General features: G+C 41.2%; 1 protein-coding gene across 1 annotated transcript in view; it reads left to right on the forward strand.

Moving 5' to 3' along the window:
• The first annotated feature begins 7,538 nt into the window (after positions 1 to 7,538).
• Positions 7,539 to 26,414, forward strand: part of FREM1 (FRAS1 related extracellular matrix 1) — a 125,527-nt gene continuing 106,651 nt past the window's right edge. Inside the window, exons 1-5 of the mRNA XM_059656635.1 lie at positions 7,539 to 8,023; positions 12,532 to 12,626; positions 13,892 to 14,193; positions 15,785 to 15,981; positions 24,046 to 24,369. Coding sequence (XP_059512618.1) covers positions 7,793 to 8,023; positions 12,532 to 12,626; positions 13,892 to 14,193; positions 15,785 to 15,981; positions 24,046 to 24,369 — 1,149 coding nt within the window. The 5' untranslated portion in view covers positions 7,539 to 7,792. The remainder of the gene's footprint in view (positions 8,024 to 12,531; positions 12,627 to 13,891; positions 14,194 to 15,784; positions 15,982 to 24,045; positions 24,370 to 26,414) is intronic.

Genomic DNA, 26,414 nt, shown 5'->3' on the forward strand with positions numbered 1-26,414 from the left:
GGATGCGGGAAGAGACTGGACAAAAATCGTGCACCTATGGATGATGACAGTGGGTGGGGAGTGAGGGTGGAGGGTGGGGTGGGAACTGGGTGGAGGGGAGTTATGGGGGAAAAAAAGAGGAACAAATGTAATAATCTGAACAATAAAGATTTAATTAAAAAATTTTTTTTCTAAGTAAAAAAAAAAAAGAATTGCAATTTTTTATTTTATTGCATCTCAGTGTATGTGATGTAGTTTCACACTCTGCTTGCTTCAGTGAACACAGCAGCAGGCCCAGCAGTTCTTTCACCTTTAGCAGATCACTTCACCGCCTGGGGCCCTTGCTTCCTCATCCTGACCAGTGTGTCCTGGGGTGTTCGCACCGGGTTTCAGGAATCTAGGCTTTGGAGCCTGTCTGCCGGGGTTGGGATCCCAGCTCTGCTATTTATTAGCATTTGCTTTGGATAAATTACTTATCTGTTTCCTTAGAATCAGAATCCTCAGTCTACTTTGTAGGTTGTTGTGATGATTGAATGAGTTAAAACAGAGTCAGATGCAAAGTAAAATGCATAATAGATGACAAGGAGGATGATATGCAAAATTTGAATGAGAAGCTCCTTCCAAGTCTCGAATTTTGTGATTTTTGATACACTGTGACTTTAGCTCAAACAGCATTACACTTTTCATCACTGACCACCATGTTTCTAAAGGTATCAAAAGCATTTTCATGACAGCATATCTTTTACAAGAATATTTGTGATGGTTGGTCTCTTTTCTACACTAGGCCTCTGTGAGTGTGAATTTTATTATTAGCTATGGCATGCAAGTAAGATGGTCAAGGTTATCATCGCTCAAGGAGCAATGCTGGGTAATTTCCTGAGGTTACACTGAGCGATCCTTTTCACAGGGAGATATCTCATCCTTAACAGTTCTTTAAGTGTGTACTGCTGAGTTTGATGAATTCATTAAAGCATTTTGCTCATATGTTATCGCAGCAATACCATTTTGTATTGTAAAGTACTTGATTTTAAATCTCCCACAAGACCTCAATCTTTCAAAGATAGGGGTTATATCTTAGTTAATTTTTATGTGTCCAGTGTCTCTACTCTTTCACACAAAACTCTGCCTCTGATATAACATCTTTGCACTGATTCTTTGACTATGCTCTATTCTTTCCATCTTCACACATGCCCCCTTTTACCTTCCTAAATCCTATTTATTCTTTAATGTTAACTCTCTCCCCTTCTAGGAGGCCTTCCCCAGGTCCAGCCTGAGTCAAATGCTGCCCTCTACTTATTCCTATAGCACACAATGCATTCCACCATTATAGCTCTTAAACCCTTTTTGAATTGTTAGTTTATATGTCTGTCTTTCTGTATCACACTGTAAACTCTCTAAGAGCAAGAATTATTTTTGTCTTTGTAATCCTAGCACAGAGTACAGCCCTTATCACAAAGTGGGTACTCAACAATTGTTTGTACACAGTGAAAAAATGAATTTGTCATATGCAAACAGAAAACCAGGTTGTCTTCTAAAAATGGTTTACATAATCTTGGTGTTAGAAATGATTAAAGAAGACAATTTAGGTGACACAAACAGACTTTATTTAACACTTCAGCCCAATGGCATTGCTCAGTGATTGAACATCAACCTATGAACTAGGAGGTCAGGGCTCGATTCCCAGTCAGGGCCCATCCCCGGGTTGTGGGGTCAATCCCCAGTATGGGCATGCAGGAAGCAGCTGATCAATGATTCTTTCTCATCATTGATTTTTCTATCTCTCTCTCTCTCTCTCTTTCCCTTCCTCTCTGAAATCAATAATTTTTTTTTTTTTAAAAACCCCACAAAACGTCATGAAATGGACAGTCTACTTTTGGAGAACTGCAAAATGGGGTAGAAGGCAAGAACCTTTTTTATAAGATTAAAGAAAAAAAGAACAAAGAAAAAGCAAATAAAAATATATGGGGTTGGAAGGCCCAGAATTGGCTTGGCATTTGGGGATTGGCTAACTAAATATACTTGGTTTCAAGAGGAGCATTTAAAGGGACAGGAAAGTTATCTAAGTTTTGGTTTGCTGACATGCCATGCTGGGCTCCATCTTGGACCTAGAAAATTATTTAAACACCAGAGGTCCCTAGGCCTAGCGGCGCCCTCTTACAATCCAGGACTCCTCAGGAGATGTCAGAGAGCTGGTTTCAGCCTGATCCCCACAGGCCACGCCAAGGGACCCCACCGGTGCACGAATCCACGCACCGGGCTTCTAGTATGCATATAAGATCTTTGGTTAATTTCTTCCTGCCCCTTTCCCACCTTCCCTCTGAGATTCACCAGTCTGTTCCATGTTTCTATGCCTGTGTGTCGAGTGTCTGCCCCCTGGTGGTCAGTGCGTGTCATACAAACCAGTTGAATGAATAGTCATTTAGGCTTTTATATATATAGATAAAAGAATGCTATGCAACTCTTTAAAATATGGCTCTAATTAAGTTCAAAATCCATATATACATATGAAAACCTAAGAGTGTTCACTCTAAGTGTTTGGGAGTGCTTTATGTTTCTATATTTTTATTCTTTAGTTAATGAGTATGTATTTCTTTTATACACATAAGTGGAAGTTATTTTTAGAAAATGAAAATAAATTTATAAGTAAAATGAAAGGTAGTTGAATTCTAAAGTTTCTCCTAAATCATACATTCTGTGATTTAGGTTACATTTTTAGAAAAAAAATTGCAAAGTGGAGGTAACAGAATGCTATAAACAGAAGACTGGAATTTTGAAGTCTGTTTGCCTTGAGGACTTTAAACTGTGCTTGTAGTGTGAGGAATTGGGACACTAAAATGCTGGTAGACAGAGTACCTGCCTTAATTATATGCTCGCAGAGTAACGGCCACTTCCTTGAGAGAACATTGCCTCCAGTGAAACTTTAATAGTCATCAGTTGTTATCTGGACCCATAAAGGAAGTTGTTAAGGATTTACATACTGTAAGAAAATGACCCAAGGGTTAGTGAAGCAATTGCAAAGGGCATATAATTTTGTTGTAATGAGAAGCAGTACAATAGAGTGGTTCAGTGCACTGGTCCTGAGATTGGGCAAAATGGTGGCATGTTACTTCTTTGCACCTCATTTTTCCAAATCTTTAAAATTGCAATCCACCTCCTAAAACCATTGTAGGAATTAATATAATATATGTACAGTACTCTGAACAATGCCTAGCCATAGCAAGCACTTAATAAATGTTAGTTTTTATGTGATTAATATGTCACTTCTTTAAGTCATTTATAAAATCAGAATAATAGAAATTACTTTGTAGGTTTGTTGTGAGAAATAAATGAAAACTTGCATATACAGAATATAGCCCAGTGCCTGTACATAGTAAGTAAAAAGTACTAGTAACCAAAAAAAAAAAATGAGAAAAGGATACTAAATATTATTTGTTAAAGAAAAATATCATAGAAGTCACAAGCTAGTTCTTCTTCATGATACTATTCTCCCCATCTGAGAGCATTAACCCTGGAAATCCTGTGCTGGGCAAGATTGCCTATGATTTTCTACCCTTGTGGGGTCCTTGAACAACTAAAGCTCCATAAGGAGTTGTGAGCTTTCTTGTCTGTCTTCCCAGCAGTTCTTTTGTGTGTGTGTGTGGTGTGTGTGTGTGTGTGTGTGTGTGTAGTATGGCTCAACCACTCTGTTGGAGGGAATGGAATGAGGCTGTCAGGATAGAGGAGGAAATCCTCAGGGTGCAGAGCCCTGCTTCTTTCTTCCCAGACTCTACTGCTTCTGGCTATGACCTTGGGCAAGTCTTAGAATGTAACTACTCTTTGTTGCCTGAAACAAGGAGCAATTAGGCTTCTTCTGTCAGGGTGTGGTAAGGTCAGAGGAAGCAGTGGTTCTGAAGTCCTTGGTAAAGTCTAAATCCCAATGTCCTCAACTCAAACCAAAAAAAAGAACCACTTTCTCTAAGTGCTAGTTGTTTTCTGTGGACGCTGTTCTCCTGATTTCTAGATTCTTGATCCCAGGTGAGTCAATTTATGTCACTTATGATTTGGATTCAACTCAATTGTCCTACAGATAATTTTATTCAGTTACTTGTTTATGTTGAGACTTTTACATTTGAATTAAATGAATTACTTTGGATAATTAGTTTGAGTGAAAATTATGATGATTTTAAAAATCCATCATAAAAATTCCAAGATGGCTTCTAAGTCCATAATGACTGGCATTTAAAAGATTTTAATGTGGAGTAGGAATCAGAAAATCTTCTCTTTCTTCACCATTCTAGTCAAGGATATAAAAATCTCTCTATGATTGGGTAGATGGAAATGAGTTGAATCTTGAATTGGGTATTTTTCATTTAAAATGACACTTCTCTGTTTATTTTCTTTCTTTTTTTTGGTTAATCCTCACCCAAGGATATTTTTTCCCACTGATTTTTAGAGAGAGTGGAAGGGAGGGAGGGAGACAGATAAAAACATCGATGTGAGAGAGACACATTGATTGGTTGCATCCCGCACATGCCCAGGGTCAGGATTGAGCCTGCAATCAAACCCTCAACTCTTTAGTCCAAGGGCTGATGCTCTAACCATTGAGCACCAGCCGGGGCTGTTTCTTTTCTTTCTTAAAGACTTTAGGGTACTTGTAAGATCTAAGTCTGTGAGTCAGGAAGTAATTCCCCTGAGGTAATTTCATTGGCATCTTCCCTTGATGGGTAATAACTACCTGGAGTTCTAAGGAGAAGAGCATCTGTCTACATGAGTCCATCCTGCAAACAGCAAAGCAAGTAAACAAAGCGCTATGACTGTGATGTCTGTGCTGGGCACAGGAGGAGGAAGGTGCTTCCTTGTGTTGTGTAGCTACCATTGCAAATTGCAAAGAGGAGCAGCAGTAAATATGAACCTCACCAGGGCCCATCATTAACACTGACCATCACAAATTTCCATTGGCAAAGACAGCCTGGAAATACAGATGTGATCCATTTTTTTCTCGTGCACAGATTACCTCGGGTAAGTGACAGGGTATCATGATCATGTCGACGTGGAGAATGCATGCTCCCATGGTTAAGCTAAATGTGTAATGCTATATAATAAAGAGCTAATGTGTAAATAGTCATCACGCCCTCACGCCATGATGCCCTCACACTGTCATAATCCATCACCAGGAGGCTGTGTGCACAGCGGGCACACACAGGTGGGCGGGGACCTGATGCTACGTGATGGCGCAGAGGCGAGTTCCGGCAGCTATGCGTGGTGAGGCCTGGGGGTCCCGTGGCTCTATGCAGCGCGGAAGCGGGACCCCGGCTCCAGCCTACCCCTTTGGGGCAATTCATTGAGGAGCCCTGGATGGGTGGACAGGGCCTACCACTTTAGGGCTATCGATTGTGGGGCTCCGCACTGTGAGAAGGCACAGGCCAGGCTGGGGGACCCCATCCCCCTGATTACATGAATTTTGTGCACCAGGCCTCTAGTTATGGAATAAATATGAGTTCTCGCTAAATTATTTTCTTCCATTCAAGAAACTTACCAAGAAAAAGTTTGGTTAAATAAACCATTTTGAATTTTTTTAAGAACTAACTCGAAACAGGGTGGTTTTCTACTTTTTAGGACATATTTTCACACACTTTTATTGGCTTGGACAGGTATACTTAGAATATATGATTTCCCCATGAAGAAAAGCAAGGGAGTCCACTCATAGCTTACCGGGGGGTATCTACTTCAGGTCAACATCAGGTTGCAATCACGGTGTTGACTGGGCTCCATTCTTATCTGGAGACGTGATTTAGGAAGAATTTTCTCCCAAACTCATTCGAGTTGTTGGCAGAATTCATTTCCTTGTGACAATAGAACTTTTGGGGGCTTGCTTCTTCAAGTTCAGTAGGAGAGCTCCTAACTGCTGTCTGCTAGCAGAGTCATATGTGTTGTAATGTAATCGTGGGAATGACACCCCATCACCTTGCCTTATTCTGTTGGTTGGAAAGGTCATTTGTTCCGCTGCCACTCAAGGAGAGAGAAATTCTGGATACTAGGTGGCTGGAATTATTGGAGGTTACCCTAAGGTCTGTCCATCACAGTGAACAAACATGGTTTTTATTATTTATTTATTTATTTATTTATTTATTTATTTATTTATTTATTTATGTGTGTGTGTGTGTGTGTGTGTGTGTGTGTGTTTTGGTCTATTTGGATTAAAGTGTGAGATAAAAAGGAGAACAACTGAAAAGATGGAGTTGCCATTAACTGAGAAAGGGAAGACTGAGGGAGGGAAGACCCAGAGCACAAATTTGACTACATAAAATATGAGTTGCCTGTTGCACACCCACACAAAAATGTCAAATAGACAGTTTCATGTGCAAATCTAGATTTCAGAGAGGAGGTTAGAGATATAAATTTGGGGTTCATTAGCATATAAATGGTAGTTAAAGCCAAGGAATGAGATCACTAAGGAGTGAGGATAGACACAAAACAGGTCCAAAGGACTGGGCTATAGGTTCCTCAGTATTAAAAAGTTGGGGAGACTATGAAGAAGCAGTAAAGAAGTGAGAGAAGAATGAGATAAGAGGAATGCATAAGAGTATAGAGTCCTTGAATCCTTTACATGTTGACTTAATTTGTTTAAGTCTCATTATGCAAATTTCACCCTTATCTCTCAGTTTGGGGAGACACCTACCTACCCTGCTGCCTCTCTTCTCTCTGAGATGCCAAGTGTGAATGAAAACAAGATTTGATTTTGTTGTGAAAGTTCAACACCCAAATTTACATTCTTGCCCGAAAAAGCCAATGTAATTCATTCAGCCTGAGTGTGGGCAATGTGGTCAGTGGGAATGTGTGAACTGTTTTATCTTGGGATTGACACCATCAAAACCAGGCTGCTTTAAAGCGTACACCCCTCAGGTGTCAGGTGACACATGCCATGCAGTACCTCAAAAGTGAAAGGCTTCAAACAGTGACAAGAGAATGAGTCTTCCTTTAATGTATTAGATGTAAGTAATAGAGGCATTTTCTTTTTGTCAAAATTTATTTTAGTATCCATTGATTATGCTCAGAAATTTATTGCAATCATTTAAATGTAAAGCTTGTCTATGGGCATAATAAACTATCCAGAGTTCACCTAATCATACCTCAAATTTTAGGATATATTTTATTTTTGAGATTTAATCATGTTTTCAAACAGTGTACAAATAATGCTATCAGCTCTCTTTCACATGTTAGTTTATAATCCTCATTTAACAAATGAGGAAGCAGAAGCAAAGAGTTCAACAACTCTCTCTGAACACAGGGGACCACACGCTGCCCTTGGGCAGCGGGCTGGCTGGCTCCTGTTGGACCACACAGCTGACATCTCCACTGGGGCAGGTTGAGTCCGGAAGCAGGAGTTACAAGCAGTGTAATGAAATGACTGCGTTGCCTTTCAGATGGACCTGGAGGTCAAGCCAGTTTATTTGTTTTTAATTTAACTAAAATGATAGGCTGGTTGAAAGATTGCTTTGTTGGTCGGGATCTTTTGAGTAGCCACACAAACCTTTTGGTCTCTCTCTTACTTTCCTCCAACCCCTATTCCCATTTGCAGGATTAGAAAAGCACATTAATCTTGCCAGCGTTGTCAGGAGTGATCAGCGAGTTTTATTAAAAGCGTTGGGATTGCCTGAAAGGCCTCCTTGTCTGAGTTTGCAATGAAAGAAGCATGTTAAGAACTTGGGGCACTTCGTCGGGACCCCTTGCCCTGCCCCTTGGACTATGAGCTGACATCTCCGGAAGAAGCACAGAAGCCCTCCTTTGTTGAAGGGATTTCACCGGTGGGCAGAAGTGAGCTGGCCCTGTCGGCATGAGCTCCGTGAGCTGGGCTGGGCTGACCGCCCTGCTGCTGCTGCTCCTGGGCTGGGCCAGCCCCACCTTCATCAGCGTGAACCGTGGGGTCAGAGTGATGAAGGGCAGCTCTGCCTTCCTGTCAGGAGATGACCTGAAGTTTGCCATCCCCAAAGAGAAAGATGCTTGCAAAGTGGAAGTTGTGATGAATGAGCCAATAACCCAGAGGGTTGGGAAACTTACCCCACAGGTAGGTCATGCCCGAGATTTTCTCTTCAGTAGTGTGTATGAATATGAGTGTGGGAGTGTGTGTGGGGGGAGAGAACACAAAACAGAGACAGCCTTTCCAAGAGTTGGAGTAGGCAGTCTCTTGTGTGGTGAGATATGGTCAGTCTTTATGGGTTATCCCTGCCCCAAATGATCTCACCCATTGCTCGTCAGGGCACCTGTGGATAAGGTATCAGGATTTCAAGGCATTTTTAGGACACACCAGTGGCCGAAGAATAGCAAAGTAAAACAGGAGGGCATTTTCCTTTGTTAACATCACTTGACTATTCCCTCGAGTAAGGGAAGAGACATAGGAAAGAGGTGAAGATAATTCTTTTTAAATATTCTCTGTTTGTCTACGGCCATACCACCCTGAACGCGCCCGATCTCGTCTAAATATTCTCTGTTCTTCAAAAATGTCTGCATAAAAAATTTTCCTTTACTCAAAACCTAGGAGATCTTGTCATTTAAGGGAATTTTATGCCCAATCCTTTTCTAGGGTGAATAATTGCCTTCTAATTCATTGGGTTTAAAAAATCTATATGATTATACATTGTATTTGCTGAAAGTTGGAGTTTACTTGCATACACAATAGAAATATTGCTTCCGGTTTTATTACTTGTTTCTACTGTAGCTTAATTATCCTCCCAATGTAAACAATTTTGAGAATATTCAACATTTGGCTTCTGGAAAAATATACCATTTCCATTTGCTGAACTGTGAACATTAATTTTCTTCTTCCTTTGAGTAAAGAACATATTCCTTCCATAAAGTTCAAAAGTGGTAACGGAAGTTGTAAAGGTGGACTGTAGAGACTTAGCTAGATGGTGGCTCAAATTGACATCTCTGGACAGTTTATTTTTGACACTTACAGTTATGGTCCAGTTCTGAAGCACATCAGAAGTCTGTGGAGGGCTCTCATGTTGGGAGTATTCCTGGTGTGATAGGAAACAAATATTTCCCTCCAGTTTCCTACAAGATTTGCTTTTGCCAGTTAAAGAGCTTCAGGTGAGCGTCTAAAAAATGCTAGCATAGAGTAATGGCCCCAGGCCCCTAAGTGTTTGATAATTGCAGTATCTTCTCACCTTTTCTCAATACACCTGCACTCTGAAAATGTGTTGGATTGACACCTATCACTCAAGGAGAAAGGCGAGACCCAGATGGGCAGGAGACATAAATAAGCTCAGCTGCAAGCAATGGAGACCCAACTACAGGGACAGTGGCCATACAAAAACAGCCTTGGAGTTTTGGGAGCAGTAAGATAGGATCCTAATCCTTGGGGACTGAGGTCCCTGGATGGATATGTGTAAGTGCTTTATAAAGACTGACGAACTAATAATTTGATACCCCTTCCAATCAATATATTTTAAAAACATCCAACATTTATTTCAAAGTGAGGATGAATATTTTGTGGGGGAAGAAGAGAAGAAAAATTCCTCCCAGTAGCATGCTGGGGCAACCTTTGGTCTAGCAGTAGTAAGCTCTGGCCCCAAGCATGCATCCCCCACTGAGCAACACAAAAGCCCCGTTCTTCACCAGATTCTCTCTCCTTAGAAAGCACGTTGGGGAGGAGGTGCTGTTCCTTAAGTCAGCCTCTGAGGGGTATCTTCCTCCCATCCCAAAGAGCCTGTCACTTCTGAATATATATAGCTCTTTTTCTGAGAGTAATGGACTTGTCTTTATTGTATATTTTCAATGATGTTTCAGTGATCCTCACCACTTGACTGGCTGTGAGGTGCTGGAGAGCAAAAAGGAATCTAAGTGACCAAAACTAGTTTTTTAAAAAAGTTATTTGGTCACAAGGATGAAGGGTTGTAATAAATCTCCAAGTTATCTTCATCTCAAACTTTCCCTGGTTTTAAGGCAGAATTCCATATAGAAACACAATTTGGATCGGAAACAACACGTGCCTGGCTGACTTAGGAAAGCCCTAACTGCTGGGAAAGGGAGTGAGCCAAGACTGTCCCCATATGATCCCTTAGGATGCTGTGCTCATTAAAAAGACAACACACACACACACACACACACACACACACACACACACACACACACAAAACAACAAACAAGTCCTGAATGTTCAGCGACTGTATTTCCAGAGGCAAATTTGACATCTCAGATAGATTTATATCATAGAAAGTAGATGTGTGATTTACACCTTCTAAAATTTATCCTATTAGAAGGGAATCCATTAAAATGTGAAGTTTCATCACCTTTTTTTGGGTCAAATATTAGAACTTTGTACCATAAAGAAATCCAGATATCCAGAAGGCTTTGTTTCTCAAACTGCCAGGTCATCTTCCTATTTTTATTATAATTTTAACAAACGACAGGATTGCCAAGGAAAGTCTACTTTTTAAAAAAGTGTGCTTGTTTTTAATCCAGGTTGATTTAACTTCCTCCAGGGATTTACTTCTTAGGGAGTTTTTGAAATGAAGCAAAGCCAAGTACACACACACACACACACACACACACACACACACACAGCCTACACATTATTCTTTAATAGATCTTAGTAGGATGTTGAAAGCAAGGCTTATGTGAACCCATTTCTAGCAAGATGACTGTATTAGTAACACCCTGCTGGGTAATGAACAGTTTTATTTGATTTGCACAGGAAATGTTTTGTTTAACATCTGTTCAATTAGTGTTTTCATTTCATTACTGAAGTTTGTCTTAGGACCAACAGGTTCATTTTCCTATTGGATATTTGGAAAGGGATTTCAACTGGTAAACACCAGTATCTTCTGTTTAGACAACCCTCCTGATATAGTCAATTAGATAAGGTCGATGGCTGTGTGTGTTTTTTTCATGTTTTAGGGCAAGACTTCCTCACACACAGCACTTCTCACACCTGTCCCAAAGCAAACAATGTCCCGGGTAGAAAAACACCCAGGTTTGGTGCTGAGCTTGCTCTTTTGAGTAAGAAGTACAGCAGTAAGAAAACATCTCTAGTTTGAACCAGTTTACTGTCATTAAAGTGAGTAATGAGTTAGGAATGTGTGACAATTTAATTATAAATTGTAATTGAAAAGCAGTTGAAGTGGAAAAAAACAAAGCTCGACAGTAATTAGAAAAGGATTTAGCTCTTTTTTGTTTTAGTTAGTAAATTTATGGACAATTATGGTTGTCGCCTTTTATAAAAGGAAAACATATTACGAAACATAAAACAGATGTTTCTTTTAACAAAACAGATTGTCTCTTTATTACCCTGACTATTTGTCAATGATATGGGAAAGGTCTTTCCTTTATTCCTTCTTTGTTGTAAATTAAAAAGAGGAACCAATGATGTCTGTGGGAAAAGATCATTTGTATTAGTGGTAAAGTCTTCTCAGAGAGGATTATGTTGTCTGTAAATGTTTGAAGCTATAACGAGGTACAGGCTAAACATTGTGAACTCAACAGTGATGATGTGTGAATACCTCAAGGGAACAGTAAGTCCTTACTTAACATCATCAATAAGTTCTGCGACTTTAAACTAAACGACGTGTAACAAAACCAATTTTACCATAGGCTAATTGATATAAACAAGAGTTGGAGCTCCAGTGGCGCAATCGGTTAGCGCGCGGTACTTATAAGATATAAACAAGAGTTAAGGTCCTACTGCATCTCATCAACGTTATAACAAAATGACGTTGAAAGAAACAACATTATCTGAGGACCTGCTGTATTTCTTAGTACTCTACCAAGTCAGAGTGGGCAGAATGAGGGTCACAGTGTAGGTGGAAGAGAAAATACATCTTTTAAAAACTAGAGTTCCCAGCTCTGAATGAGGTGATCCAGTTAATTATAATTTTATTTGAATAGAAGTAATTGCCTTTAGGTTGCTATTTGTCTTACCAACCATTCCCGTTATTACATAAAGAGTAACAGCAGTCTCTCAAAAGTAGATGAGAAACAACCGTGGGTCAGGCTTGGCTCTGACGACAACATTAGTGTCCATAGTTAGCACCTTTGTTGTGTTTTTTTATATAAAAATGCTATTTGGAAAGGAAGAAATAAAAGGAGAAGAAAAATATATATACAGAACTCATCCAGTATATTCACGGGTTGGGTAAGGCATGCCTTTTCATGCATACACATGTAGACCTCCCTTACCCAATTGCTATGAACTATGAACTCCTGAGGAGTGTGGGTAAATAACATTTTGATTTATGGAACCATATTTCAAATGCACTGTAGACTATAAAAGATAATTATTTAGAGAGATTAAGCCACTCCTTAATTTATTTGCTCAAACTACTTGATCTGATTTTCATAATTTAGATATTCTCAAAAGAAGACAAAACTGTATAAGTGGAATGATGAGTGGGCATGGGGGCGGGTATAGGTGGTGGTGATTAAAACACACACACACACACACGCACACACGCACACACACACACCAAAACAAAATAAGATGTTAATAAACCATAATTTCTCCAAGCAGTACTCTACTCACTGCTGGAAAAATTAACTCTTGTACCAATTTTCTCATTTCTTTATGTGAACTAGGTCTTTGACTGCCATTTCCTTCCCAATGAAGTAAAGTATATTCACAACGGGTGCCCAATTCTTGATGAAGACACAGTGAAGCTTAGACTTTACAGGTGAGCATCACAGGATCCTTGTGCATTCTTTGCCAGATAATTGTTCTGTGCACTTCTTTTTCTGTGGATAGGTATTACTGTGGGGGAGTTACTAGATTCCAAACAAGAAAGCAATCAGTAAGACCTAAATGGGTGAGGTGAGAATTGCAGCCAATGTTCAGTGTTCTTCACTTGATCTTAGCCAAAAGGCCGAGAAGCGATGTTCAGTGTTCTTTATTTGTATCATTTTTCTTGGAGCTTTTCTGGGCAAATGATTAGCCCTGTCCCGTTTCCCATTAGAATTCTTGTATAGGTATCTCTGCTTAGATCCAACTATCCCCTTATAATAGGAAATGGAAATTATAAACTATAAATTCTTAATGAGAATTTGGAGGAATATATGTCCCAAGATTCAGTAAAATTATTCTTTTTGATGAGCAGCTGCTTAGTTATAAGTTTATCATCTATTTTTAAATGTATTAGATAATATCACTCAGCCATAAAAAAGAACGAACTCTTGCCATCTACAACAACATGGAAGGACCGAGAGAGTACTGTGCTGAGTGAAATAAGTCAGACAGAGGAAGACAAATGCTATATGATTTAACTTATATGTGGGATCTAAAAAGACCAAAACAAATGAATAAGCAGAGCAGAAACAGACTCACAGATACAGAGAACATTTTGATGGTTGCCAGATGGGAGGGGGTTGGGGAGATGGGTGAAGAAGGTGAAGGGATTAAGAAGTACAAACTGGCCCTAGCCGGTTTGGCTCAGTGGATGGAGTGTCAGCTTGCGGTCTTGAGGGTCCCGGGCTCGATTCCGGCCAAGGGCATGTACCTTGGTTGCTGGCACATACCCAGTGGGGAGTGTGCAGGAGGCAGCTGATCTATGTTTCTCTCTCATTGATGTTTCTAACTCTCTATCTCTCTCCCTTCCTCTCTGTAAAAAATCAATAAAATATATTTTTAAAAAAAGAAGTACAAACTGGTAGTTACAGAATAGTCACAGGGGTGTAAAATACAGCATAGGGAATATAGTCAATTATGTTGTAATAACTGTATGGTGTCAGGTGGGTAATATATTTATTGAGGTCATCACTTCATAACTTATATGAAGGTCTAATCACTCTGTTGTTTGCCTGAAATGAACATAATATTGTATGGCAACTGTAATTGAAACATAAAAATTATTTTAAAAAATAAAATAAAAGGGGATGTTGGGGATGGAAAAAAAAAAGTACCTGAGCACCAATAAATGTTGCCTTTGCTTTGTTTTCCCCACAGATTTACTGAGACAGACACTTTCACAGAAACCTTTATCCTGCGTGTCTACCTCCTGGAACCAGACTGTAACATCATCCGTATGAGTAACAATGTCCTGGAGGTGTCTGAATTCTACGGCCTGTCCCGAGCCATTGATAAGAATCTGCTTAGATTTGATTATGATAGGACGCCCAGCCTGGAGTGTACGGTCCGGCTGGACCCTGTGGGCACTCGGCTGCCAGCCCACGGCCAGGTGGTTATGGTGGAGCCTGGGCCAGAAGAACCCCGTGGAGATCAGCCACACAGTTTTTTCCCTAAGTCTCGTACGAAATGTTTTAATAATTATCTGAGGGTTACTAAAACTGACAACAATATCTGTAAATGGTTATCTTCCACTATGAGAGAGTTTGGCTCAGTATAATGTGTAGCTGGTTGAAAAAAATGTAGGGCAGTGGTTAAGAGTAGGGGCTTTGGAGTGAAAGAGATCTGAGTTTGAAAACTGCCTTTGCTATTTGTATCCTGTGTGATTTTACTTAACCTGTACAAGCCTCTATGAAATGGGCAAGGATAATAGCTGCTCCATAGGGTTGTATAAGGATGGAGTAAATGAGTACTCAGTACTTCACACAGTATGGCTCAAGAATTATCAGCTGTTATTCACAGCAGCAATGACAGTGGTAGTAAGAATAATTGGTGTATTCATTAAGTATTATTAGGTTACTAGAGGCCTGGTGCATGACATTCGTGCCCTTGGGGGAAGCAGTCCCTCAGCCTGGCCTGTGCCCTCTCGCAGTCCGGGAGCCCTCGGGGGATGTCTGACTGACAGCGGGCCTAAGCCATCAGTCGGACATCCTTAGTGCTTGCCAGCTGTGAGCCCGGCTCAGGGCTTCTGGCTGAGCAGAGCTCCCCTTGTGTGAGTACACTGACCACCAGGGGGGAGCTCCTGCATTGAGTGTCTGCCCCCTGGTGGTCCGTGCACGTCATAGCGACTGGTCATTCCTCTATTAGGTTGATTTGCATATTAGCCTTTTATTATATAGGATGAGCAGGTAGAGCTGGTGGGTAGCAGCCATGGTTTAAATCAGGAAGAGTTAATAGATCATTTTCTTCTGTTATTCATTTAATCAAGATATTTTGGACAACTCTTATATGGCTAATAGTGCTCTAGGCATTATGGGAAGACCAAGAAATATAAGGGGTAATCATAGTCATAGCAACACCTTGAATCTGGACAGCAGTTTAAGGCTAAAGACATGTTTACACATGTCATTGCATTCAATCTTCTGGTTAAGAAATAGAATACCCATTTTGTACTTTAAAGAACTATATAGAAGGCCACTCAAAAAATGACAGGAAGACTGTCATCGAGATGATTATAGTTTTCAGTGGGAGAGAGCAGGTTGGTTCAGTTGGCCAGAGAATGTTTAAGGGGAAATTCACTAAAAGACTAAGTGGAGCTGGAAAGGTATGCAGGGACTCCAGTGTGTGACAAGCACAATGGGGAGAGAATGTCAGTGTGTAGATCAGCCTAACAGAGGTTATATGATGGATCCATGGAAGTGGGTGCTGTAAAGGGAGACGGTGGCTGGACCTGGGAAGGCTTACAGTGAGTCGCTGGCTTGTTTATCAGAGATGTTCAAGCATCAGAAAATGCATTTTATTATTTTTTTCTCTCAGTGTAGCTTCTGGTGGGCAAGGATCTCATGAGACAACTGGTCAACTATTCTTTTTAGTGAAGGAAATTACAGGCTTTAAGAATAATAACAGCCCACTCAGTGAATGATTGGAGGGTACACATGAGCATTCTTGGGGGCACTTAGAGGGAATAAATATCCCCAGGAGAGAGGATTGGCTTTTAAATTTTACATTCACATTGTTCAAATGACTATCTTAATTCAGTGCTATACATTCCAGAGCTGGGAACAGAACTCAGGTGTCCAGGGGGAAGCTGTGCCCTGGGACTGAAGAAAATAGGAAGTCTCACGGTGAGCTGTGAGGAGTTCCTGCTGATGGGGCTTCGCTATCAACATAAGGACCCTCCTTCTCCCAACATTGATTATATCTCCATCCGACTGGACCTCACAGACAGCAGGAGTAAGATCGTATACAAGGTAGAGTTTGGGTTATGTGTCTGTGTCCCCAGCTGATCCACAAAAAGAGGGCCAGGTCCATGGGGGTGTTCATGTTGGTTCCCATGTCAGGGAGAGTTCCTGGGCCTTGTGGGTGGAACTGCTAAGGGACTCATTAGAACTGTAGGCTTGTTTATTCTGTCAGTAAGTGCTTAAAACAGAGGCTTTTGGATATAACATCAGTATAAACAGCTGGGGTGACTTTGTACCAACTAAACAGCTTGGCTGTTTTCTATCTCTGGACTGGGACCAGTTTCATGCTTCCCTTCTTCCCCTCTCCCCCCTTCCATGCCTTCAGCTTGTCATTTGACCTTTTGTAACACCTCTTGGATGCCTCACTTCCCCCTTCTTTATTAGAACCACTTTTCAGCTGTTAGAGAAAATCAGGGTCCACATACCCCCTCTGTGAGGCCACAGGAAACTGGGAGGGAGGGGACCTCAGCCCCTCTGTTATGGGTTTAGCAGATTACGTCCTTTTCACTCTTTCGGATTTTGAGGTGGAGGACTGGATCATCAAGGAGACAGGCCTCCAACAGCCTCCCCCATCTTCCAATTTCTTTTAAACTCTCCTGCCCTTTCCTCCTCTTGCTCTCTTCACATTGAAATGATGACATAAAGTGGAATCAACTTGCCGGGGTCCAACCCCAGCAGGTCCAGGGGTCCCCAAAGGTGTAGACGGAGTCGGAGAAGAAGGAAGGACACAGAGACAGCGTTCAGTTGATCAGCAGCCTAGCCAGGATCTCCAGCCAGGATCTCCAGCCAAGTTCTGGTCTGGATCTCCAGAGAGGTTCTGGTCTGGATCTCCAGCGAAGTTCTGGTTAGGATCTCCAGCCAGGTTCTGTGTCCATGTTCTCTTGCTAGGTTCTCCAGCCAGGTTCTGTAGCCATGTTCCCTCGCTAGGTTCTCCAGCCAGGTTCTGTCCAGGTTCTCCAGCCAGGTTCAGTCACCATGTTCTAGTCAGGTTCTCTTGCCAATTTCTATAGTCAGGTTCAGTCCAGGATCTTTTGCCATGTTCTCTCGCTAGGTTCTGTCTCTAGGTTCTGAGGCCAGTTTCTGTCCAGGATATTTTTCCATGTTCTCTCCAGCGAAGTTCTTCTGTCTCTAGAGAACGTTCTGTGTAGGTTCTGTGCCTAGGTTCTGTCTCCTAAGTTCTGTGTTCTAAGTTCTGTCTCTTTCTGTCTTGTTACATCTGTATTTATACCAGTTGATTCAATCCTATCAATCTCTTAATCCTATCAAACACCCAAAGGTTAGGGTGTTTCTTATCTCCATTCCAGGGAGTAAAGATTATGTAGCTTAAGCATGATTGTTCATAGTTAAAGTGATTAATTACCCGCCTGGCACTTAGTTGAGGGGTTTTATTCCCTCCCTAACTTCAGGGGAAAATCCCTACCTGGGGATTCAACCTTTCTCGGAGAGGTGACCTTGGTTAAAACACAGCGCCAAGAAGGTGAGCAAACATATTAAGAACTGTATGCCATATGTGCCAGGTCCCTTGAAACAGCAAGGATGGATCGGCTCCCGGCAAATTCCCTCTTTTTTATTTTTTAAAAGCAGGCATTAAAAAGAAAAACCCGAAATGCTCTCTTGTATCCATTTTAAGAGTAGGATTGGCGCTTTCCGCTATTACCTGAGTCCTGATCTATCACCCCAGGGAGAGCTTGCCAATCCTGCACTTTCCCGGGGTGGAAAGGCTGCAGTGGGGTTAAGGATAAGGCTCCTTGGGCCTACCTCCTCCCATGCCTTTACATTTACCTTTCCTTCCTCAGAAAAGCATGGACATACTTCTTGTATAAAATGTTCTGTCTGACTGGGAGTAACCTTAATTCCTCTGCTAGCAAGCATATATGTTAAAAGATCAATACAGCGTCTTTTTTCTTTAGACTCAGTATGGCACATCTTCTTAATCTAAAGATCAATACAGAGTCTTCTTTCTTTGGACTCAGTATGGCACATCTTCTCAATCTAAGTTCTGTACTATCCACCTTCTTACCCTATTTATCCTCTATAGGGGGGTCTGTAGCACCCTGGTGGAGTCCTATCCGTCCCGAGTGTGGGGGTTTTCAAGGGGGGGGGGGCTTACCTAGGGGAATCCTGTTCCAGGGATTCCCAAAGGTGTGGATGGAGCCAGCGAAGACTATCCACCTTCTTCCTACGGTGGAGTCCGATCCGTCCCGAGTGCAGGGCACTTACCTAGGGGTCCCTGTTCGGGCGCCAGATGCTGGGGTCCAACCCCAGCAGGTCCAGGGGTCCCCAAAGGTGTGGATGGAGTCGGCGAAGAAGGAATGACACGGAGACAGTGTTCAGTTGATCAGCAGCCTAGCCAGGATCTCCAGCCAGGATCTCCAGCCAAGTTCTGGTCTGGATCTCCAGAGAGGTTCTGCTTCGGAGCTCCAGCCAGGTTCTGTAGCCATGTTCCCTCGCTAGGTTCTCCAGCTAGGTTCTGTCTGAGCTCTTCAGCCAGGTTCGGTCACCAGGTTCTAGTCAGGTTCTCTTGCCATATTTCTGTAGTCAGGTTCAGCCCAGGATCTTTTGCCATGTTCTCTCCAGCGAAGTTCTTCTGTCTGTAGGTTCTGTGTAGGTTCTGTCTTCTTGGCTCTCTTCTAAGTTCTGTGTTCTAAGTTCTGTGTCTTGCTGTCTTGTTACATCTGTATTTATACCAGTTGATTCAATCCTATCAATCTCTATTACAAAGGTTAGGGCGTTTCTTATCTCCATTCCAGGGAGTAAAGATTATGTAGCTTAAGCATGATTGTTCATAGTTAAAGTGATTAATTACCCGCCTGGCACTTAGTTGAGGGGTTTTATCCCCTCCCTGACTTCAGGGAAAAATCCCTACCTGGGGAAACAACCTTTCTCGGAGAGGTGACCTTGGTTAAAACACACAGCGCTAAGGGGAGCAAACATATTAAGAACAGTATGCCATATATGCCAGGTCCCTTGAAACAGCAAGGATGGACCGGCTCCCGGCATCAACTCATCTGAAATATTTAACATGCTACTCTACCGAGTCATGTACTCTATGATTTATTTATTTGGGTAGTTGAGGAGACTGTGTACCATCTGAAACAGTTTGGATTTTTTGCTGATATTCAATGGTCCAAGATTATATTGGTGAAAGACTGTCATTGCTCACAGTATGATTTCTCCCTAGGATTTCTCCTGTGATCCAAACATTGAACATTATTATCCCTCAGGAATTGATAAGACATGATATAATAAGGAAATGATAAAATAGGATCAGAAAATTTTAGAATTGAGATTTGGGAAAAACTTTGAGGTAGATTTGAGTCTAACATTTAATAGTTAAGATCATGATGCTGGGCACAGATGGTTTGGGTTCAAAGGTCTAGCTGTGTGACTTTGAACTTTATGCATTATTTCTTTAATCTTAAAATGGGGGTAAGAATACCTACTTTTTAGAATAATTGAGAGAATTAAATGATGTAATACTTATAAAGCACTCAGCACAAAGCCTGGCACATAGTAAGCACCACACAAAAGCCAGTTAAAAAGCCACCCAGTAAAAAAAACCTGGTCATCAGCCAGGTTTGAAGTAACTGGTTTAGCCCATCTTATTGTGTAGGTGTGGCCAGAGGAATTGTATACCTTGCCCAAACATACACGGCTCATTTATGGCTGAACCAAGACTAAACTCCAGGTCTCCTAACTACTAGGGGATGTCTTCTGCTTGTTTTGATGTTTTGATGTGAAACTCCTTTACTTTTAATGCTTTCTTAGCTCCATAAAAAAAAAAAAAAACAGTAGATCCCCCCCCTTTTTTTTTACTTGATTGATTTTTCTTCTTTTTTCTTTCTATACTGAGTTAGAGCTTTATTTATATTTTCAGATCAGTTTTATTGGGAGTTGACCCCTTTAAAGCACCTTCCTAGTTTATTTAGAATTAACCTATCCCATAGTCAATTTGACATGTCATACAACCGATTATCTTATGAATATAAAGTTAATGTGCTCACTGCAAAGAGTATTTAAAAAAAACAACACTGAAAGCAAAATAAGAAGTAAAACTACCTATATTTCTACCATTTTTAGATACACACACACACACACACACACACGGCGGGGAGGCATACACACCAAAGTTAGTTTTGTTTTATGGAGTTAAATTTATGCTCTATTTAAAATTTTATATTTTTATGCTTGTGTAAGTCTATACTTATCAAATTATTTTACCGATAATTTTTTTCTAAAAATTTAAAGGTTTTCTTGTTTATCTTTGCCTCTTTAATCCACTTGCAATAAATTTTATTATATTTTGAAACACAGGAAGAGTTTTTTCCAAGTAGCCAAAATTTTCAACACTATTGTTGAATGATTAACCTGTTAACCTTGATTTTCAATGATTCTTTTAAGGTATAGAAAGATACTACTTCAAAGCTATCTCTTCTGTTCTTAGATTTGCCTATTTATTGCTTTGTCAATTCTGTGTTATTTTAAATATAATGGGTTTATAATACACTTTAATATTTTACAGGCGGGTTCTTCCTCATCACTCCTTTACAAAACTTTCTTATTCATTCTCACCTATTCTTAGTTCCAGATAAATAATTTAATCATTTATGTTAGTTTAAAAATAAGCCCCTATGTATTATTATCAGGATTCAGTTAAAACTACAAGTTATTTAGGGAAGAAATGGAACAGTAGAAGATTTACTGTATTTAGTCTTCTCACCCAGAAGTGAGGTGTCTTACTTCATCTAGGCAAATGTTCTTTGATATGTCTCTTTAAAGTTTGCAGTTTTTTTCATGCAAGTTGACCGCACTTATGAAAGCCAGTCCTAGGCAGTTTGTTTTTGTAAACTTATTGCGAATAGGCTCTCTCCCCTCCATTATACCTTCTAATTGGTTACTGATGAGAAATAGGAAAGCGATTTTTTTTGGTATAATTTTCTTCTCTCTGGTTTTTTTTCTTGGATTCAATTATTCTAAGAACGTTTCGATTCTTTGGGCCTTTACAAACCATAATTATATCTTTTACTAATCATGATAATTTTATCTTTCCTTTTTCAGTAATTGTTCCTGTTATTTCTGGTCTCTTCTCCACTGAGTTGGCCAGAATATTAAATATAATGATGCTTATCAGAAGCCTTGTCTTGTATAAATTATCATATCAACTGCCCACTCTATTTTTGTTTTGTTTTGTTTGTTTTAGTGCTTCTTGCCTTGGATTTATCTTTCTTTGAAATTGATATGGTCACTTTTGCTTTTTTATTTTCTTACATGATAACTTTGGGTCATCCTTTTACTTCTAACCTTTGTATGTAATTTTATTTTAAATGCTTCTTGTGCAAGACACACATAATTGGATATTTAACTTCAAAATATTTGTCTTAAAGAAAGGAATATAAGCTATATTTTTGTAATAATATATATGTGTGTGTGTGTGTGTGTGTGTGTGTGTGTGTGTGTGTGTGTGTGTGTTTCCTTTTGTTTTTTGCGTTGCTTATTAAAAAACTGCCTTACAAGACAGGCTAAATTTTCTCTGGCTTTATCTGTACTTATTTGGAAATCCTTTATCCCACTTTGTGTTTTACCAGGATTAAATTCTAAATTTAAAAAAATTATTTAACCTATGTTTTTAATATTTAAACTAAAAATAACAAGCTCACTGGCTCCTTCCTATAGATGATAAGGATTGATCCTAGTTATCCTTTTTCCTGGCCGTTACTCACCTCTCAGGTTTTGTTTATATAATCTGCAAGTTTAATTCTAGCATATGATTGTTATATTTTATTGTTTCATACATAGTATTATTTCTTACATCTTCTATTTCAAGTAAGCTCTTTTGACATTTGTATTCATTTTCTTAACATGTTTAAAATAACATTTATTTAGACTTAACTCTAGGTTTAATTGGTCATATTGTTCAGCACCAGTCCTTTTATATGGTGATTTCTCCATTTTTGAATTTTCAAATGATGAATCTTCAGATAGATTTTTAAATGGCAAGTGAATACATTCTTTTGTCTTCATAAACCACACATGAGGGGTGCTGATTGTCTTCCCTGTTTCTTGCAGGGCTCTCTTCTTTAGAGCGCATTGCTGGCTAGTTTCTGAACTTCCAGGCTGTGGGGCAGGTGGTTTGGTGGGAGTGTTGGAGAGAGAAGTCTTATTTGATCAGCCACTATGCTGACTTCGTGCTCTTTGAGTCTGGCAGATGTTTCAAGCTGCTCCTTTGTCTCTGGGGCAGTTTCATGGTTCATTGGGAGACACCCCTTAATGGAGGCCTCTTCCCCCTAGATCTCTCATCTCAGGAGGATGCATTTCTGGCCTGAGTGGGCACTTGAAATTCCTCCTGCAGCTCCTAGGATATGATGGCCACCTCCAGCTTCTTGCTGCGGGGATTCTTTGGCCTTTCAAGGATGCACCCTAGCGGTCAGGGTCCAGGGTGACCCCAGACCAACTCTCTGTCGTCCTTGGCTTGTATCTGGGAGCATTCTTGTATTATTTCCGGCCACACACAAGGACAGTAGGCTGAGCCCAGCACAGCCACCATTATTCTCCTGCCTCTGGCCGCGTAGCTTCCTCAGGTCTGAGCCCAGCATCAGCCCTCTGTGTGTCCCACCTGTAAAAGACACATCTGAAGGCTGGTCTCAAGGAAACTGCTCTTCTGACACCTGAGACAAAGGATGTAGGGTTGCCCCACCCTTCCTCTTTGTGTGGCTTTGGGTGTCAGGGGAGTGACTCCGTACAACACAGCACTCCTCTCTAACAAGCTCTCTTCCTCTTACCTCTCTCAACCTTTTCATATTCTTACAGTGGGTAAGAGGGTTTGTTAAACTCTGCCCACTGTACCTGTCTCACATTCACTTTGAAATCTGATATTTTTCTTATTGGAAGTTCAATTGAGACAGAGATCCTCCCAGATTCCATTTTTAACTTTCTGTTATCTCCAGAATAACACTCATTGTTCAATAGCCAGTGTTCAGCACTATTAAACCAATTCGACTCTGATCATCGAGCCTGGTGCTCTCAACAGTGGGAAACATCACATCCTATGATGACCAGCATCTCCTGCTAGGAGGATGCTTCCGCCTGTCGCACTTGCTGCTACCTCAGGTCCCAAGGTGCACATTCACGGTTCCTCTGGAGACCCCCCGCTCCCCCCCCCCCCCGCCCCGCTTGAGGGCTCTTTCCTCACAGCTCTCTCATTTGAGGAGGGCGTGTTGCCAGCTTGAGTGGTCACTTGCAATTCCTATTATCTGCTTCTCACTTGGAGACCCAGGGATTTAACAGACTAGAAAACTGGTAACCATTTTCCAGTTGCACGAATATCAAGTGATAAGCTCATTTTCCCTCATTCTGCCCTTGCCTGATTTAAAGCTGCATGACAGGAAGTGAGGGGGCACTTCCTGTCATGTACTTGGGAGTCTAGCATTCCCATTTTACAGCTGGGGGAAGTGAGATTTGGGAGTTAAATAACTTGTCTAAAGTCATGCAGATAGATCATAAGCGGTGGAGATAGAATAAAAGGCCAGTTCTTTCTGATGCGAAAGTGGGTGCCATTTTTCAACACTGGCTATATATTATTCACCAGACAGCTTTAATAATGACAGTTTTTTACCCACCCAGGATGGCTCAGTATTTGAGCATCACCTATGAAGCAGGAGGTCACAATGCAATTCCTGGTCAGGGCATATACACGGGTGGCGGGCTCATTCCCCAGTCGGGGGTGTGCAGGAGGCAGTTGATCAATGATTCTCTCATCATTGATGTTTCTATCTCTCCCTTCTTCTCCCTTCCTCTCTGAAATCAATAAAAGTACATTGTAAAAAAAAAAAAAAAAAAAAAAAAGCCAGTTTTCTGGTTCCCTCCTCAGAGCAATTAAATTACAGGGAGAGGGAGCTTGGGCATCAGAATGTGTCAGAAGCTCCCCCGATGATTTACTGTACAGCCAGGTGTCAGATCACTGCTGGATACACCCTCCAGGTTGTGGTTGTATGTTAAACGTCACACTGCTCACCCTGTGTGTTCCAGCTTTATTCACATCATTTCCCCCTTCATATTTTCTTTCTCCTTCAAAAGTCAGAGAGTGCGTGGTTGCCTGTCTACATCAGAGCTGGCATTCCCAACCAGGTTCCGAGGGCGGCGTTCATGGCCATGTTTGTTCTGGAAGTGGATCAGTTCATCCTGACCTCTTTGACTACCTCAGTTCTGGACTGTGAAGAGGATGAGACCCCCAAACCCTTGCTGGTGTTCAATATTACTAAAGGCCCGCTGCGGGGCTTTGTGACTCACCTGTGGGATCACACCAGACCAGTCTCCTCATTCACCTGGAAAGATCTCAGGGACATGCAGATTGCCTATCAGCCACCAAACAGCAGCCATTCCGAAAGGAGACATTACGAGGTAAGAAGGAAGGGAGACGACACTTTTAGCCTATTTGGTGGTCAGACTTACTTACAAAGCCACTTCCCTTAGCTTTCAGGTGAGTTTGTATATCCATTGCCCCAGAAGAGAAGCAATCACTGTCCATCTGGGTGCAAACTGGAATGCCCAGAGGAGCCAGGCTAGTGATGCAGATAAGCAAACCCTCCTGGAGGGACACTGTGGGGGACTGAGGAGCGAGCTGGTGCCTTTTGAAGCAGCTGCAGCTCAGCCCCAGCTGATCCAGACGTGCCCAGAGTTGCTCTAGCTCGTTTGTCAAGAAAAGTTGGGCGTCTATAATTTCTTTGTAAAAATGTTCCAGTTTTTAAAGATAGAAAACATATTTAAACATTTTAAATATATTGTGCCAGCTAGGAAATATTTCTAAGGGCCACACTTGGCCCAGGAACTCTGCTGCCCTCAACAGCCTTCCTGCATTACACAGACCATTGAAGTTAGAGATGAGTTTTGTTTATAATTTTTAAAAATAATTTATTTTTATTTTTTAAATTGTTTTATTGCTTAAAGTATTACAAAGGGTATTACATATGTCTCCTTTTTTCCCCTTAAAATAATTTTTTAATTAATTTTAAATTCTTTTTTGTTTGCACAAGTGTTTTACTGGGGTCCTTAATTTTGATTAATAACACTGACTTGGAGTAGGCGATTCCATAGTCTCATATGATGACTAATTTCACTATCCAACACTTTCCATCAGGAACGTCTTCTTTCCATTTAATCTAAATCTTTCCTGCTCCCACTTCAGCCTCTTGCCTCTTGCTTTGTATTCAAAGGGAGTAGAGAACAGCTGGTTACAGGCTTGCACATAATAACCCTTCCCATGCTTAAAAACCCACCAGCAAGCTGAAATTTAAATGAGCAGATTGATACAGACTTGAGTTCAGGTTTATTAAGGAAAATGAGTGTCCCTGGGGTTACCACATTGCCCTCCATCTAATTTTGGCATTTGCAGCATTTAGTCCTAAGGGCAGACAAAAGACTTCAGACTGTAAGGGCTGCGTTTTGCCCTTTGCTTTGATTTCCTTCATGTCATAAAAGTAAGTGGCAGCTTTTGTTTCTTTCCTGTCCTTGCCCCTCATTCCTTCCATATTATGAAGTAATTTCTCATTAGCCACCGGGTTTACCTGCAGCTCATAAATAAAGCGCTGCTCCTCTGCTGCTTCCTGTGTGCATTTTCTGGCCTTGTGTCGTAGAATCTCAATGCAGCCTTCGTTCAAATCTGTGATATTTTTTGTTAGAAGGTAGCTCACTTATCTCAGTGGGGACTACGCCCTGTTCCAATACTGTGGGCGGGAAGCCCTGCATCTCTGCAGAACTTTGCTCACTCAGCCACCTGGGGTGGGACTACTGAGGGCGGAGCCTTGGTCAGAGCCCCTGAGCCAGCTGACCTTCTCTGGGTGAAGGTCAGTCTACCTTCCAGTCACGTTTGCCTCTTTGGGAAGTTCAAACTCATTTTATTGGGTCTTACACATATTTGAGAGGAGTTTCTTAGTGAGCACATAACATACAATTTCAAGTGGTTCAACGTAAATTTACATTACACCTGCAAAAGTACTTCTCCCTCCTCAGTTTCATTTTCAGCCTGTTCCCTTGAAGCTGTTGCTTCTGTTATGTTGGAGTGGTTGACATGCTGCGGTCTGATCATTGCTCTTATCCTCTCAGATGGACCACACGTCCTTCCAAAGTAGGCAGTGTGTCTTCCATTCCTGCCTCATACCTCATCCTTTTCTGTCAACACCTGCTGAGACACATACATCTCACCTAATAAGGCTCAAACTTATATAGCCCCACTTAGTAGTTATGGATTTCACAGGAGCAAGTTAAATCTGGATATTTAACAGTGTGGCTGTTGGTATAGATGCCGCTAGATCCGGGTCTCAACAGCAGCGACAGTGACATTTGGACTAGGTAACTCTTTGTCATGGGGGCTGTCCTGTGCATGGAAGGATGTTAGCAGCACACCTCATCCCTCTCTCCACTAGTTGCCAGGAGCACCCCCTCCACAC

This window comes from Myotis daubentonii, chromosome 11, assembly GCF_963259705.1.
Source record: "Myotis daubentonii chromosome 11, mMyoDau2.1, whole genome shotgun sequence".
NCBI lineage: Eukaryota > Metazoa > Chordata > Mammalia > Chiroptera > Vespertilionidae > Myotis > Myotis daubentonii.